Raw genomic sequence first — 17,475 nt, 5'->3', positions numbered from 1 at the left:
AATGTGAGTTGTAATATGGGTTGGGCCAGAATTCCGAACGAAGGTGTCATCGAAAGTAATGTCAAAGCTTTCTTCTAGAACACGAGTTATCCGGTTAAGAACTCTATAAGCTTTCAATTTTGAGGAGTACCCAAGGAAGATAGCTTCATCAGCTTTAGGTTGGAACTTGGTAAGCTGGTCACGGTTGTTCTTGATGAAGCATCTGCATCCGAAAACATGCAAAACACGAGATTGTTGGCTTCCGACCATTCATTGCTTCGTACGGTGTCATGTTGAGGCGTCGATGGGTGATACTTCGATTTTGAGTGAAACAGGCAGTAGATATGGCTTCAGCCCAAAGGTAGAGTGGTAGATTTGCAAAGTTCAACATGGATCGAGCAGCTTCAACGAGAGTTCTATTGCGTCTTTTGACTACACCGTTTTGTTGTGGAGTATAAGGAGCTGAGAAGTTGTGGTCGATTCCTTTTTCAGTGAGAAATTTCTCAATGGTGGAATTAGTGAATTCCGATCCATTATCACTTCGGATTCTCCTAACTGGTAGTTTGATAAGAACTTCTATTCCTTTGATAAAATTGATGAGCTCTGAGGTTGTTTCGGATTTCAGCCTTAGGAAGAAGACCCAAGTGAACCGTGCAAAATCATCAACAATCACAATAATGTATTTCTTATGATGAAGACTTTCTACCGTGGATGGTCCACAAAGATCAATGTGTTGAAGCTCCAATGGTTCCAAAATGGATTTTTCGATGATAACAGGATGACCCTTCTTCGATTGCTTACCACACTCACAAGCAGCACACAAGTGATCATTTTTGAATTTGAGAAGAGGTAAACCTCTCACCATTTCGCCGGATACGAGATCATTCATGTAACGATAGTTTAGATGAGCGAGCCTTTGGTGCCATAACCAGTTGACGTCAGGAACAGCTTTGGTGAGAAGGCAGAGTTGCGGTTTGCCAACAATCATGTTGATGTCGAGCGGGTACATATTCTTGTTGCGAAGTGACTTGATTAAACACTCTTTCCGATCTTCAGTCATTACATAGCTGTACTTTTTGCAAAATTCCACACGTCGATTTGAATCAGTTAGCTGAGCAACACTTATCAAATTATGTTTTAGATCAGCTACATAAGCCACATGTGAGATAGAGAACTTTCCATTGGTGAGGATCCCATAACCACGTATTTGAGAGTTGGAGTTGTTTCCATATGTCACGTAACCAGCGTTTGGAGAAAGCTTTAGATCTCGCAAAAAATCTTTCTGCCCCGTCATGTGTATGGAGCAAGCACTATCAATATACCATATTGTTTCTTGCTCCAAAGCAAAGAGTGCCTGCAAAATTAGTGAGAAATGGTGTTTTTAGGCTCCGAATTAGACTTTGGGACGTAGGCACGGGCTTTGGACTTTGATTATGACTTAGGAACAACTTTGTGTTTTTGGGTGGTATTCTTTGAATTCTTTGGAAACAGACAGAAGGCTAATGTCTTTTCATCTATCCAGTAGTCATATTCAATGACTTGGAGGTTCCGAACGGTCTTCTTCGGACCTTTGACTTCCGGAGTGTTGGTAACATTTGTAACCTCCGGAATTGTTGTTTCATCAATGGGAGATTTGACTTTCCACACAAGATTTTTCTTTGAAGATTTTGAAGAAGTATTTTTCTTTGCATTTGTGGATTTGCTTGATGACACATTGGTTTTTGAAGGATTGGGTTTAAAAATTGTGCCATCAGATTTTGCAATAAAAACAGATGAAACAGTCTGAGGAGAAGTGTTTTGGACTGTCATGGCATTCACACGAGATTTAGGCTGAGTAGAATTGTCTACTTTCTTGGGTTCCACACAACTAAGAGATTCAGAAGGTCTTTTGAGGATCTTAGTGGGAACAGAAGAGTTTTGACTATGGGCTGAAGCATGAGAATTCCGGGATATACTCGGTTTGGAGTTTTCAATGAACCTGGAATTTTTTCTAGTCTTAACATCCTTTTTATGTGCATTTCTGGCTTCTACTTTGGGATCTACAATATCCTTCCTATTCAGCATTGGTTTTCTCTTAGGGTGAGACGATGATTTTGAGGTTTGTCCTATGGATGGATTACTAAACTCAGGAGTAATGGGATCCAATTTAGTTTTTGAGACGACTAAGGACTCCGATTCGCAAGAATTAGAGGACACACAGCTTGAGACTTCAACTTTATCATTTAAAGATGCCCATACAAGAGGCAACAGTTTCAGTTGTCAGGGAAGGAATTTCTTCAACAACACAGTTGTTGGGAGGGTTAATCCTAGGAACGTAATCTACACAATTTGAAACACTGTGATGAAATTTCGTGGTCCGATTCAGGTCCAGGTTTATCAGAGGCGGAAGAGGCGTGGAATCGGGACATTTGACAACAATTGGTTGAAACTCAGGAATTAAGGACTCAAAATGATCTGTGGTCTCATGAAGAGGAGACAAGGGACAAACGGGGGTGTCCGAATGTTTGATGTTCGGAACCTCTCCCATGAAGGTCAAATTTTGCAATTCTTTTAAGGGACGAGCAATAGGTTTCGGATACTCCCTTCCGAGACCTGGTGCTTTTGACCATGGATGACGAAAATTATGAGTCATTTGAAGATTTGTTTCAAGTATGTCAATTGAATTATGCAAAGCATCTATCTTAGCATTGAGACGTTTGTTATCAGTGATCAAAATATTTCTTTCAGAATAGGTAATTTCGCATTTGTCTTTCAAAATGATACATTCATCTTTTGACATTACAAGCTCATGCTCTAAAGACTCGATTTTCAATTTTTTATCCTCAAAACGCAACCTAAGACGATTTAGTTCACATTCCTTCTTCTCACTGGCTTCTATGGCAGACTCATAGGCTTTACAAATGGTGGTCATATCTGTTTGGATTTGGGTCAGATAAGGTTCACAAAGAGATAGATCAAAATTATTATCAGTAATCATAGATTTTACCTGCTGAACAATGCTTCGACCGGGTGGATCATTGGTGGCTATGTAGCAGTAGTGAGGTTCAGCAACATCATCTTCATCTTCTGACCCAGAAGACCAATATCCTCCATCACATTCAACCGTTCGTCTTGCCATCAAACACGTGTTCCTCCCAGTTACCATGTCATCATCATCCCTGGATGACCAATATCCTTCAACATCTCTTGATACCGTTGTTACAAAGGCTTTTTCGCTTTCAGCCATCTCTTGGGCTCTTCAGACGTAGTAAGCAGAATCCTTGATTTTTGGTTTCTGCGGAGCATCAGCCAGGCAATCTTTAGCAAAATGATTTGCATGTCCACACTTATGACACACAATTTTTGGTTTGTCTGATTTGGAATTCTGAGAGGGTTTCGGAGTAGAGTTTGGCTTAGTGATATTTGATTTGTATGCCGGAGGATTTTCCGAAGTTGGTTTAGGTTTCGGAGCTGAGTATGGTTGGGGATTGTTATGGTGAGGAGCATGGAATCGGTTTTGGTATGGTTTGTAAGAGGGATTGAAAGGACGTTTGTATTTCATTGAAAGTAGGGCAAACTCCTGTTGGAAACGGAGTTCAGAGTCCATGGCTTCAGAATCATCAACAGGATAGATTTGTGTGGGTAAGATTGGTGCGGATGTTTGAACAGATGGACCAATGGGTTTAAAGGGATCCGAAGTAGGTGAGTTCGGAATGGTTGATTCGAATGAACTGACAAGGGCAAGAGGACCTCCGGAGAGTTCCCTTATGGTCTGAGCAACATTAGACTCGTGTCCTTGAAGTTCATCAAAAAGTTGATAGAGCTTTAACTTTTTCAAGGAACCATTGCTTTGAAGACAAGATTATACATTTCCTCATCCTTTGCCGAGACTGTTTATGAATTTGAGATTCTACTCCAAAGGAGTTCGGACAATCCCATGAACAGTCATGTTGTTGACCACGATTCGGTAACGGTTGGAGGGTGAGGCCTCTGATTCACCAGGAGTGGTAGTAAAGGTATCGAAGTCGTTGACAACTGAGGTGAGGCGCTTGTCTTTCATATTTTCCGAACCTTCAATCAGGTCCAGAAGAGTGTCCCAAATCTCTTTGGCTGATTTTCACGGCTTGATGTGCTCGAAGAGTGAGGGAGGAACACCAAACACCATTTCTGAGAAAGCAACTTGATCAACACGCAGCTTCTCGATATCATCTGCAGTTAGAGGAGCTGGGTGAGTTTCATCTTCTCGCATGAGCTGAGCAGTTGCATCTCTTACAACTATTCTTACAGGAACATGTGGACCTTCTGTAATGGATCTCCAGATTTCTTCACCTTTATCCTTGGCCAGTAAAAATCTTTCCATTCTAACTTTCCAGTGATCATATTCTTCCACAACTAGTAATGGGGCACGTGTAGGGCCACCCACACTATTTGCAATTTGCATTGAAATCATTTGATGAGGATTAGAAGCAGCCATTGAAGTTAATATATCTTCAAGCTAAAGTGGTATATAGAAGAACTTTTATCCTTATCACAAAAATGGTTGAAATACTAAGGTAATTTCAAACCAACTATAATCTGATCTTATGGATTCAAAGGACAACCACTCAAGCTCTGATACCATATGTGAGAACAAAATAGATCTGATGCGTAGGGACAAGGTTTGAGAACTCAAACCTTGAGTGAATTCTTAAGATCAATGTCTGCTTTCTAATAAATGTTCAAGTCAAGCCTGGAAAGACCAGTCAAGTCTTAGATAATATATTCAACAAATGATCAAGTCATTAAATGAGGAATGAGAATGAATGATCAAGGTAAAGCTAATAAATAAAGAACAAGAAGAATGTTTGAAAGAAGTTTGAAATATCTTAGTAAATACCGAAAGTTGAGTGAAAGATCCGTTTTTGACTTTGCATTGAAAGCTCCTATAAATAGGAGTGAAGGTTACAACGAATTAACTAGAATACTTACATAGGACTAGACAATAGAAATGTTCCTGACATTCTGATTGTCTAATATTACAAAAGAATAAGTCCTATGAAATATCACATCAATACAAAGACAAACTTAATAAATGCACAAAGACAAAATATTTTTACTCCGGATCAGCATCCATTCCGGACATGAGAATCATTCCAGAATGACTTCAGCTTCGCATCTTCTTCTCTTTTAGTCCGGACAGACTCCAAACCACTCTTCACAATTGACTCCGGACCCTTTACTTCGGAACACATGAACTTCGGAATTCGGACTTAGGATTGCTAGAGGTTCACTTTCAGGTTCCAACACCTAGTAAAGCCATCACGGTGATGCTCAACATGCTTCTAACATCACACTGGGAATAGTTATTCCTGACTTCCAGGAATTCTTGGATAATTTATATATATATATATATATATATATATATATATATATATATATATATATATATATATATTACAACAGGTTTAGAAATATTCCAAAAAAATTTGAGTGATATTTGTTTTAAACTAGTTCAAACAATGGACTAATGCAAGGCTGAAAAGATTCACTTTGTGTGAGCTAAGAGGGCCATGTTTTATGGACTGAACACCTTTAAGCCCAAAAAATCCAAGAAGGCTCACATAGATGGATCTTGTTTCTTTTGTAGAGAAACTAGACACTGGAAGAGGAACTGCTCCTCTGATCTGAAAAGAAAGCATGGAGGAGACTAGTACTTCATGTATCTGCTTGGTTGTAGATATTTACAGAAGAGTAACAGGCTGAGCAATGAAAGTTGGAACTACACTCTCGGAGTTTAGTTTATTATTTGTTATGCATAGAATGTAAATTAGTTGTAATATAAAATTCAGTTTGTTTTGGAACAATGTGTATTTTAAATTTAGCATGTCTAAATATATATATATATATATATATATATATATATATATATATATATATATATATATATGTCTAAATTTAGCATGTTATAAAAAGTATTGTTGTGCATGATTCGATGAGTAATGGAGCAAGCATATAAGTCAAATTTTATTCGTTCCTTTTGCCCTAAAAGGAAAAGCGGTATCTTTGGGCCCCTTGGTGATTGATGTTGACTTATAGTGTCGGGCCCGGCCAGGACTAAATTGATGTTTAACTGTACTTAGAGTAAAGTGAAATATGGAAATGATAGTATTCGTAAAATTCACACAAATTAATTTTAGTCATGCCCATTAATAAAGTCTTTTCTATTATGCTACATATGAATGGTCACACTTCGGCTATAGGATATCATTATTCTAGAAATGTGATTTTGATTTGAATTTAGTATTTGTATATTGGAACCTTAAGACAACAACTATTATATATTATTTTGATATTGGGATATGATCATCACATGTATATTTGTTGTGTTGTATATTAACATGATTAATCCATGAATAATCTTATTATTCTAAAAGTTCATGGTTGGTTATAACTATGGGAGATATATGAAGTAAGACTAATATGAATTAGATTCGTTCACTCTCACTAGATGAAACTAGGCAAGTGGTTGTAACCATGTTATATAGGTACTTGTCAAAGAATTAGTATTGAACGGACTCGTATCAAGATCAACTCATAGATCTTAGTTATCAGTGATACTTGATTAAAAGGTACTATATTTGTATCCTTAACCCTTGAGATACATAGCAGGGCTTGAGTGTAGGGAGTGTTGTGCTTAAATATGGTCAAATGTTGATCCATATTCAGGCAGTTATAAAATCCCTTTTCATGTATGGTGTGAACTATACAAGAGGCTTATGTATTCAAGATGGGATTTGTTTCACTTATGTGTTAAGAGCTATACATCTAACGCGAATCACCCAAAGTTGAACACCAAATGAGATTGCTCGTGATACAAGTCTCATGTTCAACAAGATGTCTATAACAAAGAGATAACTTATAAACTTACCTATACATCAGTTGAAGCCTTTAGCTTTTGGTAATTGGTTGTTGATAGAATGACACTAAGTCATATATTACTAGCTGAAGTGAAATGTTGTTATACGTTCACCTTTGTCTATATCAACCTATGATGAGTCTTGTGCAAGTGGGATATTGAAAGGTATTTATGCCCAAGAGTCATTATAGAATGATATTACTATATAATATATGATCCTAAATAGTCACACTAACAACTTGATCCAAATATATTATTTATAAGAATTTGATTCTTGATAAATAAATATAATTCTTGTAATTAATTGGAAATTATTTATTTTTGGGAAGATAATATTACTCCAATATAAGTATCATAATATATCATATGATATGATTTATTAAGCCATGTTTATCTTTTTAGACTAGAAAGACTTTTTTCTTTTAGCTAAAAGGGTAATTCTTTATATCTTATAAAAGACTTGAAGATTTTTTTATAAAATCTTCTCTTTTCTTTATAAAAAAATGATATATTCATGATGTAAGAGAATATGGTCTTTTCATTATAATATTCAAGAGGGCATGCTTTAGAAGCATGTCTTGAAAGTATTATTAAGATAAAGTCTTTAGAAGCATGTTGCTTAAATTGTTAAGATCCATGGGATAAACATTTGGTTAAAATCCTCAATAGACTTTCATTAGATCATTCTAACTAGAAAAACCACAAAATGTTGCTCTTTTGCTCTCTATATGCTCTCTAGCTTTTCTTCTCTTAAATGGTTCAGTCATAAGAATATGTCGGATACTTTACTATGATACTTTACTAGAACTCTCCTTTATAACAAAAACTTTGTTTTGTCCTTAATGGCCTAAGAGTATTACTATTGCAATATGAAGACTAGCATCTTATCAAGTTGGATGCATGTTAATGGATACTTTTAGAGAGCTTCTTCCTTGGAGCTTAAAGCCATCTTCATCAACTTCTTAATTGCCAAAAGGAACGAAAGTCTTCAATGGTTGTTTCGCTTTCTTCTTCTTGGTTTTATTTAAGCTTTCCAATTCTTGCAAAATGATCTTTTTGTGGGAATGATACTATTTTTATTTTGTTCAAAATTAAAGTCTTTTGTTGCTATCTTTGTGTTTATGAAACATTTTTTGAATAAAAACCCAACACCCTTCGGGAGAAGTGATCAATCCTCAGTATGACAGTGTTTGAGATATACCCTTCAAGGGAATCAGTATGCTGGTATTGAGTTGATATGTCTTGGGAATGTAATGCGTTAGTGGATGCTAACTAGTTGAGAGGTTATGGTTTTACGTCAAAAGTCTCCTATTGAGTTCAAATATCAATAATGAGATACTAGTTCATGAAATTTTGAGCCATAAGGTTCATGATAGTACCTGTTAATGATCTATTGGTAAGAACGAACGACTAATTCGGGATATTAGTTTACATACGTTAAGAGATTAAGCTTTCGTAGATTACTATGTTAAGAGATCAGTGGCATTGTGGTAACTTTTCAGGTAGTCAAGTAAGCATTAGAAGCCTTTATGGGCATGGTTTTTAGATTTGGGAGTTCGCTGACTTGTTCGGTTGAGTTGGTTTTGTGTAGTTATTTCGATTATCATAGGAGTGTTCCTTGTTGAGAGCGGTTACCATAGGTATATTTGGAAAGTGTTCGTCGGTATTAGAGTATGATTGTCGAAGTTTCAACCCGATGTATTTTCGTTCTTGTAATGGTTGTTGTTTAGTTTGTTTTTCGGGTTACAGTTTTGATGTTTTCAATTTATGTGGTTTGCATGGTGATCCAATGAACCATCAGTGTTTGGTAAGGTGATTATTTTAGGATGTAACAATTCAAATAGTTGGAGTTTTTGGCAATGTTGTTAAGTTCCGAGTGATCTCAGGAACTCTTTTGGTGAGGTGTCTTTTCAGCTAACAGCTTTGGGAAGGCATTGAGGATTTTGCTCAAAGAATTTGTTTTTTTACATTTTAGCCCAGACAAACTTCGAGGATGAAATTCAGTTAAGTGGGGAAGAATTGTAACACCAGTTTCGCGATGTTTCTTATTTTGGGATAGCGGACCGTAATTTGTTCAAGTAAAGGTCTGAAGCTTTAGGGGATGAAGTTTAGACCTTATTAGATATTGATAATATTGGTTAAGTTATTTAAGCCCTTGAATCGTGTTTTAAAGCCAAAATGGTAGAATGGGAAAGTTGATTTTTTGGAATCTTGGTATGTACTAATGTATTAAGTATTCCTTAGCTCAACAGTAATTAGATACAATTGCCGGGTTTGTTAACACTTTCGGGTGTATATAAAGATCACTAAAAATGGGTTTGGAACGAAAAAAAATATGTTTGTTTGAAGCTGGGATGGATTATGTGAAATCCGTCACCATGGCATATGAGAAAGTCAGCATGACACGGTGGCTTTGCAGCCAAAGCCCATACAACTAGGGGTTTCACCATATTTAGAGGCATTGTTCCGTATTTTAGGTCATTTTTCAGCCTCTGTCTCATCAAAGAACTACTTGGGAGTAAACCCTACCCTCCTTTCACAACTTTAAGTCTCTCCTCTCTCCTCTCATCCATGTTGGTGCTCATTTTCCAGTAACTTAGATTGTAAATTAATTCAAAAGTCTTATAAATATAATACTCTAATTTGTTGTGAAATGTATTTATTTATTTTTCTCTATATTTTAGCCAAATTTTATTTTAGCATACGCAAGTCTATATTAAACCATAGAATTGATATGCATTAACTTGAATTTAATAAGTCATCTGCATTCATTAACTCATAACCTTTATGGAAGATCCTAATATAAAATGACTCTGAAACCCATTTTAAAATCACAGAATATCAAATGATGAGTTTTACCAGAGGAAATTATTTCATAATTTTCCTTCTCCTCATTTTATCTTTTTATGTTATTGTTTCCTCTTCTACATCGGCTAACTCTATTTCTCCCTCCAGGTGTGGCTTATTAACAGGATGGACTCTCTATATTACAAACAATGTCCAGAGTGATATAGTGGTTCATATTAAATCAACAAATCATGATCTTGGAAATCATACAATTCATTTTAATGATGTTTATAGTTGGACCTTCTGTCAAAAAATTATCGGAACACATTTTACTGGTGACTTCTATTGGGGTTCAAAACATCAATCTTTAGCTTTGATTGATAGAAAACTTATTTTCAAGTGTCGTCAAAAGATTTTTGGCGATGATGATTGTTACTGGTTAGTTAGGCCTGATGGATTTTATGTCTCTGCCTCTAATAAACCATTTCCGTATGGTTGGGAGAAAATGAAATCATGGACTTGAAGTGTGTTGACTATTTGTGTTTCTATAAATCTATGTATTGAAGCTTGGTTTATAAATATAACGAACTTAATATCAATGTTTCACATTGGGTTGAGATTTCATTTACTCATTTACAGTATTGTTCTTTTACTTATAGGATATTGTTACATGCCTAGGAATTCGAAAAGTTAAACAAGAAAACGAAGGTCTAAAGATTCACTTATTTTCCACAACACATCGTTAGTATTTTTCTATCGTTTGGTTTTCTCCTTTAAAGCTGTGCTCTAAAGGTTGAAGCATTTGGTCATTGCAACTCGATGCAGCCCTTGGTCATTAATGGTATATAGTTCTTAATTGCATATTCCTCAATGTCCATAAATTTATCTAGTTATCATTTGTCTTTTTATATATTAATAATATTTGTTAGTCTTAAAAAATAAATTGCATAAGGACAATAACTAAGGTCTCGTTTGATAGTTTCTGTCTGGGAAAGTGCTGTCTGGTAAAGTGCTGTCTGGGAAAGTTTTCTGACTGGGAAAGAAACCATGATGTTTGATTGTACATCTGATTGACTGTGTTGAATGATGAAAAAAAGTAATAATTCAATAAAAAATAAATTTTAAAGAAGTTATTTAAAAAAATTAATAATCCAAGAAAGAAAGAAAGAGGCAGGGTTTGGTGCATAATTGTCTTTTCAGCCCATTCAGCCAGAAAGATATGATTTTGAGGCTTTCTGGGAAAGACATATCTTACCGGGAAAGACCTTTTTTTTTGTGCAAATCAAACAGTCTTTCCGGTCCATTTAGTCAGAAAGATCTGTTTGGACCTGGAAAGATGCGTATCAAACGGGGCCTTAACTCAATATAGTATTGTCCTCCGTTCATTTGAAATAGCCTACTCTAATAAAAGAATCCATTTTTGCCACGTGGCATCTCTTCAATTCATAAATTTTCAAAGTAAATTACCGATTATGCCCTTACAAAATATCCCCAAAATTTTGATCGTTTTATTCCCCGAAAAATCACGTCTCCTTCGATTTCGCTTCTTGATTTTGGAAATGAGATATTGATTCAAAATTTAAAATTGTCAAATCTCTAATGGAAACATGGATTCCCCTTTACCTTTTACCTGTAATTGATTGCGTAAAGCCGGTAGGCAACTCCACCGTCGTTCTCTCCCAAATTGATCAATGGCTTCAAGATTTCTAACAGGAAATCGATGCTTGGCAGGTTCATATAATCGTATTTCAGCAACGACTTCAAATAATTTTCTTTTGCATTTTTTTTGTCAACTACAATGATTTTACATCCCGATTTCATTCTATGTGGTATAAGCATACGATTTTTGATTCTTGATTCAGAAACTGATATATGTGTGGTCGGTGATTACTATGATTGGCAGATGATATGAAGATCGATCTTTATGATAAAGATGAACAGGCTGATTATTTGAGATATGTTCTGGACTATTTAAAAATATCACCGAAGTCAAAATTGAAATAATTATTTGTAAATTTACAAGCAAAGTACAAGTTTCTATTGTTTGGAGCTTACATAGTGAAACTTCTTTTGAAAAGTTAAACAACTTGGCTACTGTAACAGTTTGTAACCTCTCTCTCCTGTAAATATTGTAATGTCAACTTAAAGTCTCCATGAAATAAGTTAACCTTCAAGGCAAAAGATGAAAAAAGACCTTAGACTTTAGATTTCACTTTTCTATGTGTTACTATATGTTTGTTTGACTGATCGTTTGAGACTTTTGATTGTGTGTATGTGATCTTGTGTATGCGTTCTGTGTAGTACTATGTGTTACTATGTGTTTGTTTGTTTGACTATGTGTTACTATGTGTTTGTTTGACTCACCAAGTTTTGATAAAAAAAAAGTCTTTGATGAAGTTTTAGTGTAAATAGATTTATCGAGATGGCAAATATACATTTTTCATACCAAAAGTCAATTTCCATTTACAGCAACTCAGTAGGTAGGAAGCAGACCTAATGGTAAAATGGTCAGATAATGAAAAAATGAAGCAGCTACAAACCCAATATGTTGTATAAACTGAACAACTTTAAATAACTTCTATTAAATTCCAGACTCACTTTATTTTCTTCATTTTCTTCATTTTGATATGAGTGAATTCTAAGTTTGTGTAGGACAGAGACAACGGTTTGATAAGGGGGAACAGACAAAGTTTAATATGGGTTTGTAATTTTGTATACAAAGTAAAACATTTTTTTTACAAAATTTAGTGTGTTTGTATACTAAATTTATGTGAAATGTCCATTTGATATTCACTTATTCTATACATATTAGTAGTTAAACCAGATCCTTCAACAACTTTTAGAATGTTTATACAGTCAAATAATTTATGGATCATGCATTAAAATATCACCAGACAACAGTTTACAAACCTAAACATAATCACATATTAATCATTTTAGTTCATCAATTTCATATTTTACTCACGACACAAGTTGATTGACAAATTCCATAGTTTATGTTTTCATAATGAAAACATATATGACAGTAAAAAATAAGTAGTATGATGAATCTATCATATACTTTTATAAATATAACTCCCACTAACATGAAACATCAAGAATAGTTTGCCTTTTATTGAATTGTAATCTAAAAGATAGTGATTATATCTCAAATTCTGATGGAAATGAACACCAATCACAAACCAAAAAAAAATCTAATTTATTTTGGGGATACATATATTAATGTAAAAAAAATTAAACCATTGGGGGCATGTGTCCCCAAACCCTCTTCTTAAATCTGTCCCTGAAAACAATGTGTCATATAATATTTATCATATTTATTAAGCACATACCAATATGTTATGCAAAAGAAAAATAATAAAATGCATCGATCACAATGTAATGTATTGTTTTTTGATTTATGGAAACATTACAATATTTTTTAAAGTATATTATTGTAATAGTAAGAGATAAACCTTGGATGTTATTATAAAAGAATAAATAAAGAATATTTTCTTATTTCTTGCATCAAACACAATTTGTTGATCATTTTAATTTGTAATTTATTGTCTTGTGTTTAGGTATGTTTATTATTTTTAATAAAATTTTATAAATCTTTTTACCCGTGGTTTCCACGGGTTGTAACCTAATTATCACTTAAAAACAAAGTAAAGATATTTACTTATAGAGCTCATAAATGTATTGACAATGATGATATATTTATAGTTTTTTATCTGCTGTTACATGGAAGATTACACATCAATTTTAGTTTTTTTTTTTTATTGAACGACCGAAGATTTTATAAACCAAAAGTCAGCAAGAAACTAGAATTTGCCAATGGGAATTTCTTTATACACACCAGTCTATGGGAAACCTACTATACACCGGTCTAAGTCTATGTGCTGACATTTTCTTTTTTCTTTTCCCATGCAGTCAACTTTCGTTGGCTTTTTTTTTCCAATACAGTCAACTTTCATTACCCTAGATAATTATTTTTTTTTTAGTTTTTTAGCTTAAAATGTTTATTTTGTAGGGCTTTAAAGTCAATGAATCTAAAAAGAAAATAACCTCAACAAAAAATCACGATCTGCAAGTCCGTTCACTCTCTTTTATGCTAAGAAGAAATTTAATTTTACTGGAAAAATAAATTTTATTGATATACACAAATCAAATGCACAAAATACCATAAAAATTAAAAATTACCATCCTATTTAATTTACTGTTCAAATCAGAAGTAAAAATTATACACAACAGAAAAAACTCCACTTAAATACATCGCCGGAAAAAAAAAAACTGTGGGAGCATTTTTGGACGGAAAACCCTCGCCGGAGCATTTTTGGACGGAGAAAACGTCGTCGTAGCAGTTTTGGATGGAAAAGGCGTCGTTGGACGTGCATTGATAATCGGAAAAAACGTCGTCGGAGCCTGATAGTTGGCCGGAAATACTCAGGTATGTTCTTACTCTCACTTGATTTAAAATGAAATACCCATTTGGTCCGACCGGAAAACGTGTGAAGAGAGAGTGAGAGAGAATACAACGATCGATGGTAGCGAGGCGGTGACTTCGTGGTCCGGCGAGGCTGCGACTCGATGGTCCGGCGAGGCGGCAAGGCTGCGACGTCGGTGGCTGCAAGAGAGGGTGGAACCTGGAGGAACTTTGATGAATGTGAGGATAAAATTTAGGGTTTTATGTATTTATGTGGGAAATATGGGTTGCATTTGTCGTGGGCTTTTGGCTAAAAAAATTAAACTTTGGGCTTAAGACAAATTAGACTTTGGGCTAAACAATATAAGACGTTAGCCTATTCAAACTTTCAAGATTAAATCAGATTTTTCTTTTTAATAAAAATTGTGTTTTTAATTAATTTTTATTATTTTTTAATAAAAAAATTCTTATTCAATTTTGCAGGAGAAAATGGCGAAGATTTCAGAATTTTCTACCAACGAAGTATGTATTTTTAATATGTAATTTATATGTGTATATTTATTTGATATATTTATCGATTTTTTAACTCTTAATTTTTAGGTTTTTAGATCTCTTGAAGATTTGAAGAATTGGGTACAAAATATTGCGCGTTCTCAAGGTTATGTTACAGTCACTAAACGATCGAAGGCAGCAACTTTTGGATTCAAATCTAAAGTATTTCTTTGTTGTGATCGTAGTGGTATACCCAGAAGTAAAAATGTGGAAACAAAAAAAATTAATTGTCCATTCGAATTGATAGCAAAGTATTTGAAGGCACAAGATGGTTGGAAGTTACAGGTCGTACGTGATGATCACAATCACGAACCATCAATATATATGCAGGGTCATTCATTTGCAATGCGATTGTCGGATAAAGAGACTCGTTTGGTACATACAAAACAAACAAGTATAATCTTCCTTTTCTGGAGATTGTTGGTGTCACTTCTAGGAGACTAACGTTTTCCATAGCTTTCGCATTCATGCATAGCGAAAAAACAAGCAACTACGTGTGGGCATTGACTTGTTTGAAATTGACGATTAACGATTCTTTTTGTCCTCGTGTCATCGTCACAGATAGAGATTTGGCGTTGATGAAGGCGTACGAAGATGTTTTTCCACAAAGTAATCATTTACTTTGTAGGTGGCATATATTCAACGATATAACAAAGCATTGTAGGAAACGTATCAAATCAGATAAGACTTGGGGTTCTCTTCATCCAATGTGGAAGAAATTAGTCAAATCTCCGACATCGAGTGCATACATGCAAGCGTATGCAGAACTTCAATCGTTATTCTCCAAAGATCCAGGTATCATTAATATATATCATAAACTCTTAATTTCTTTAATAATTATTATTCATTCAATCATACTAATTTGATTTTTCTTCACATTTTAGTTGTTTTTGGGTATCTTTACAATACTTGGTTGGAGAAGTATCCCGACAAATTTGTATCATTGTGGACCGACAAAAGCACCAATGTTGGAAATTCAACAACAAATAGAGTTGAGAGCCAGCACGCTAAGCTAAAAAAACACCTAGCATCTCGAAAACGTGATTTGGATAAATTCATATATGTTATTGAAACAGTTGTACAGTCACAAGACACAGCTATCAAAGAGAGTTTCACAAGGAGCATAATCATTCGTAAGCCAAAGTTTAAGGATGAGATATTCAATTCACTACGACATCATGTTTCAGAGCATGCTTTGGATAAAATCTTGGAAGAGCTTCATCGGTTAAAAGGATTTGTCCCAACTCCTGAGAATTGTGGCTGTCAACTACGAACATGTTTTGGTTTACCATGCGCTCACGAACTTGCGATGTATGTCGATGCAGGTATGTCACATGTATTGTATTAAATTGACAAGGTTTATATGTATAATCAGTTTATAACATTTTGACTTTTTTACTATAGGTTCACCTATTCCGTTGGATTCAATTGATATTTTTTGGAGAACGCTTGATTTTAAGCCTTGTGTATTTGTGGATTATGGAAATCTTAATGTTGATGATCATATGCAAAGGTGGAAGGAAAAATTCAACAATCAACCAGATCATGTCAAATACAGTTATATAAGAAAGATGGAAGAGATAATCGATCCTTCAAAAATTATGATCAATGAACCTTCGGTTAAGAAAAATAACCGTGGACGCCCAAAAGTGAAGCGTAGTCACCATCAAAGTCAAGGTCCTCACCGATACAGTTGTTCAGACTTGAATCAGGAACCACCTATGCATAGTTCATCATTCTTCGACTTGAACGATGAACCGACTAGGCATAGTTTATCATTCTTCGACTTGAACGATGAACCGACTAGGCATAATTCATCATTCTTTGACTTAAACGATGAACCAGCTAGGTATAGTTCATTCTTTATGGGCATGAACGAGGAACCAATAGACCAATGTTCATACCAGTTTGACTTGAATGAGGAACCAACATGCCAATGGTCGTACCGGTTTGACTCAAAAGAGAAAGCAGCGAAGGAACATAGTTCATTGTTGAAGGAAATTCCATCAATATTTCATCCATACATCACACGTATACAAAATGTAAGGGGTGATGGAAATTGTGGTTTTCGATCGGTAGTTGTTTGTCTCGAGTATGATGAAAATGAGTGGCTTTTCATTCGCCAGCAATTGTATGACGAGTTATTGACGTCATATGAAGACTATTCTAGAGTTTTCATTGGATGCAATGGAGTACTTGATTCATTGTCTTTCTTCATGACAGATAGGACAGCACCACCAGAACACTATATGCTTATGCCTGAGACAGGTATCCTGATAGCCAACAGGTTTGGTGTGATTGTCCAATTTTTGACCACAGTGGGCCCTGTAACCTTTTTCCCTCTATGGAGAGGTCCTAGTGAGTTTCAAAATCATCGTGTCCTTACATTTGCACTTGTATACATCAATCACTATGTGATGGTACAGTTAGAAGGAGAGTATCTGATGCCTCCTATTTCAGCATTATGGATCCGCCACAAAGACCCGTCCGCAGCCGAATGGCAAACTATGTAGAAGGAGAGTATCCGATGCCTCCTATTTCAGCATTATGGATCCGCCACAAAGACCCGTCCGCAGCCGAATGGCAAACTATGTATAAGTCGCGTCTAGAATTTGATAAGCGACTCAGACCTACGGAAAGATCTTTTATGACTATAGATGATTAGTTATTGTTTATTTTTGTCTCGGATTTTTGTTATGTAATATTTAAAATTAAAAAAAATGATGAAGATTTGTTCGGATTTTATTTCTTATAATATTATTTATAATATCAATGATATTAGGTTGACGAAAATTTATTTATAATTTATTTTTTATAATATTATATATGTTATTATATTATAAAAACTATATTATTGTCGTTTTTTTATCTTAATAAA

The 17,475-nt window shown here is 34.8% G+C and overlaps 1 protein-coding gene across 1 annotated transcript; it reads left to right on the top strand.

The window, feature by feature from the left end:
* Window positions 1-2,113: 2,113 nt before the first annotated feature.
* LOC145157755 (uncharacterized) lies at window positions 2,114-17,262 on the top strand. The gene is made up of 8 exons (XM_079076752.1): window positions 2,114-2,293; window positions 13,653-13,712; window positions 14,529-14,567; window positions 14,646-14,972; window positions 15,014-15,392; window positions 15,482-15,922; window positions 16,002-16,865; window positions 17,024-17,262. The coding sequence occupies exons 1-8, from the start codon at window positions 2,114-2,116 to the stop codon at window positions 17,260-17,262; spliced, it is 2,529 nt and encodes an 842-aa protein (XP_078932878.1).
* Window positions 17,263-17,475: the final 213 nt, after the last annotated feature.

The sequence above is a fragment of the Lactuca virosa genome, chromosome 2 (assembly GCF_052849685.1).
Source record: "Lactuca virosa cultivar CGN04683 chromosome 2, Lactuca_virosa_CGN04683_v6, whole genome shotgun sequence".
NCBI lineage: Eukaryota > Viridiplantae > Streptophyta > Magnoliopsida > Asterales > Asteraceae > Lactuca > Lactuca virosa.
Note: the sequence above shows the minus strand (reverse complement) of the source record. Positions and strands in the feature narration are given on the sequence as shown.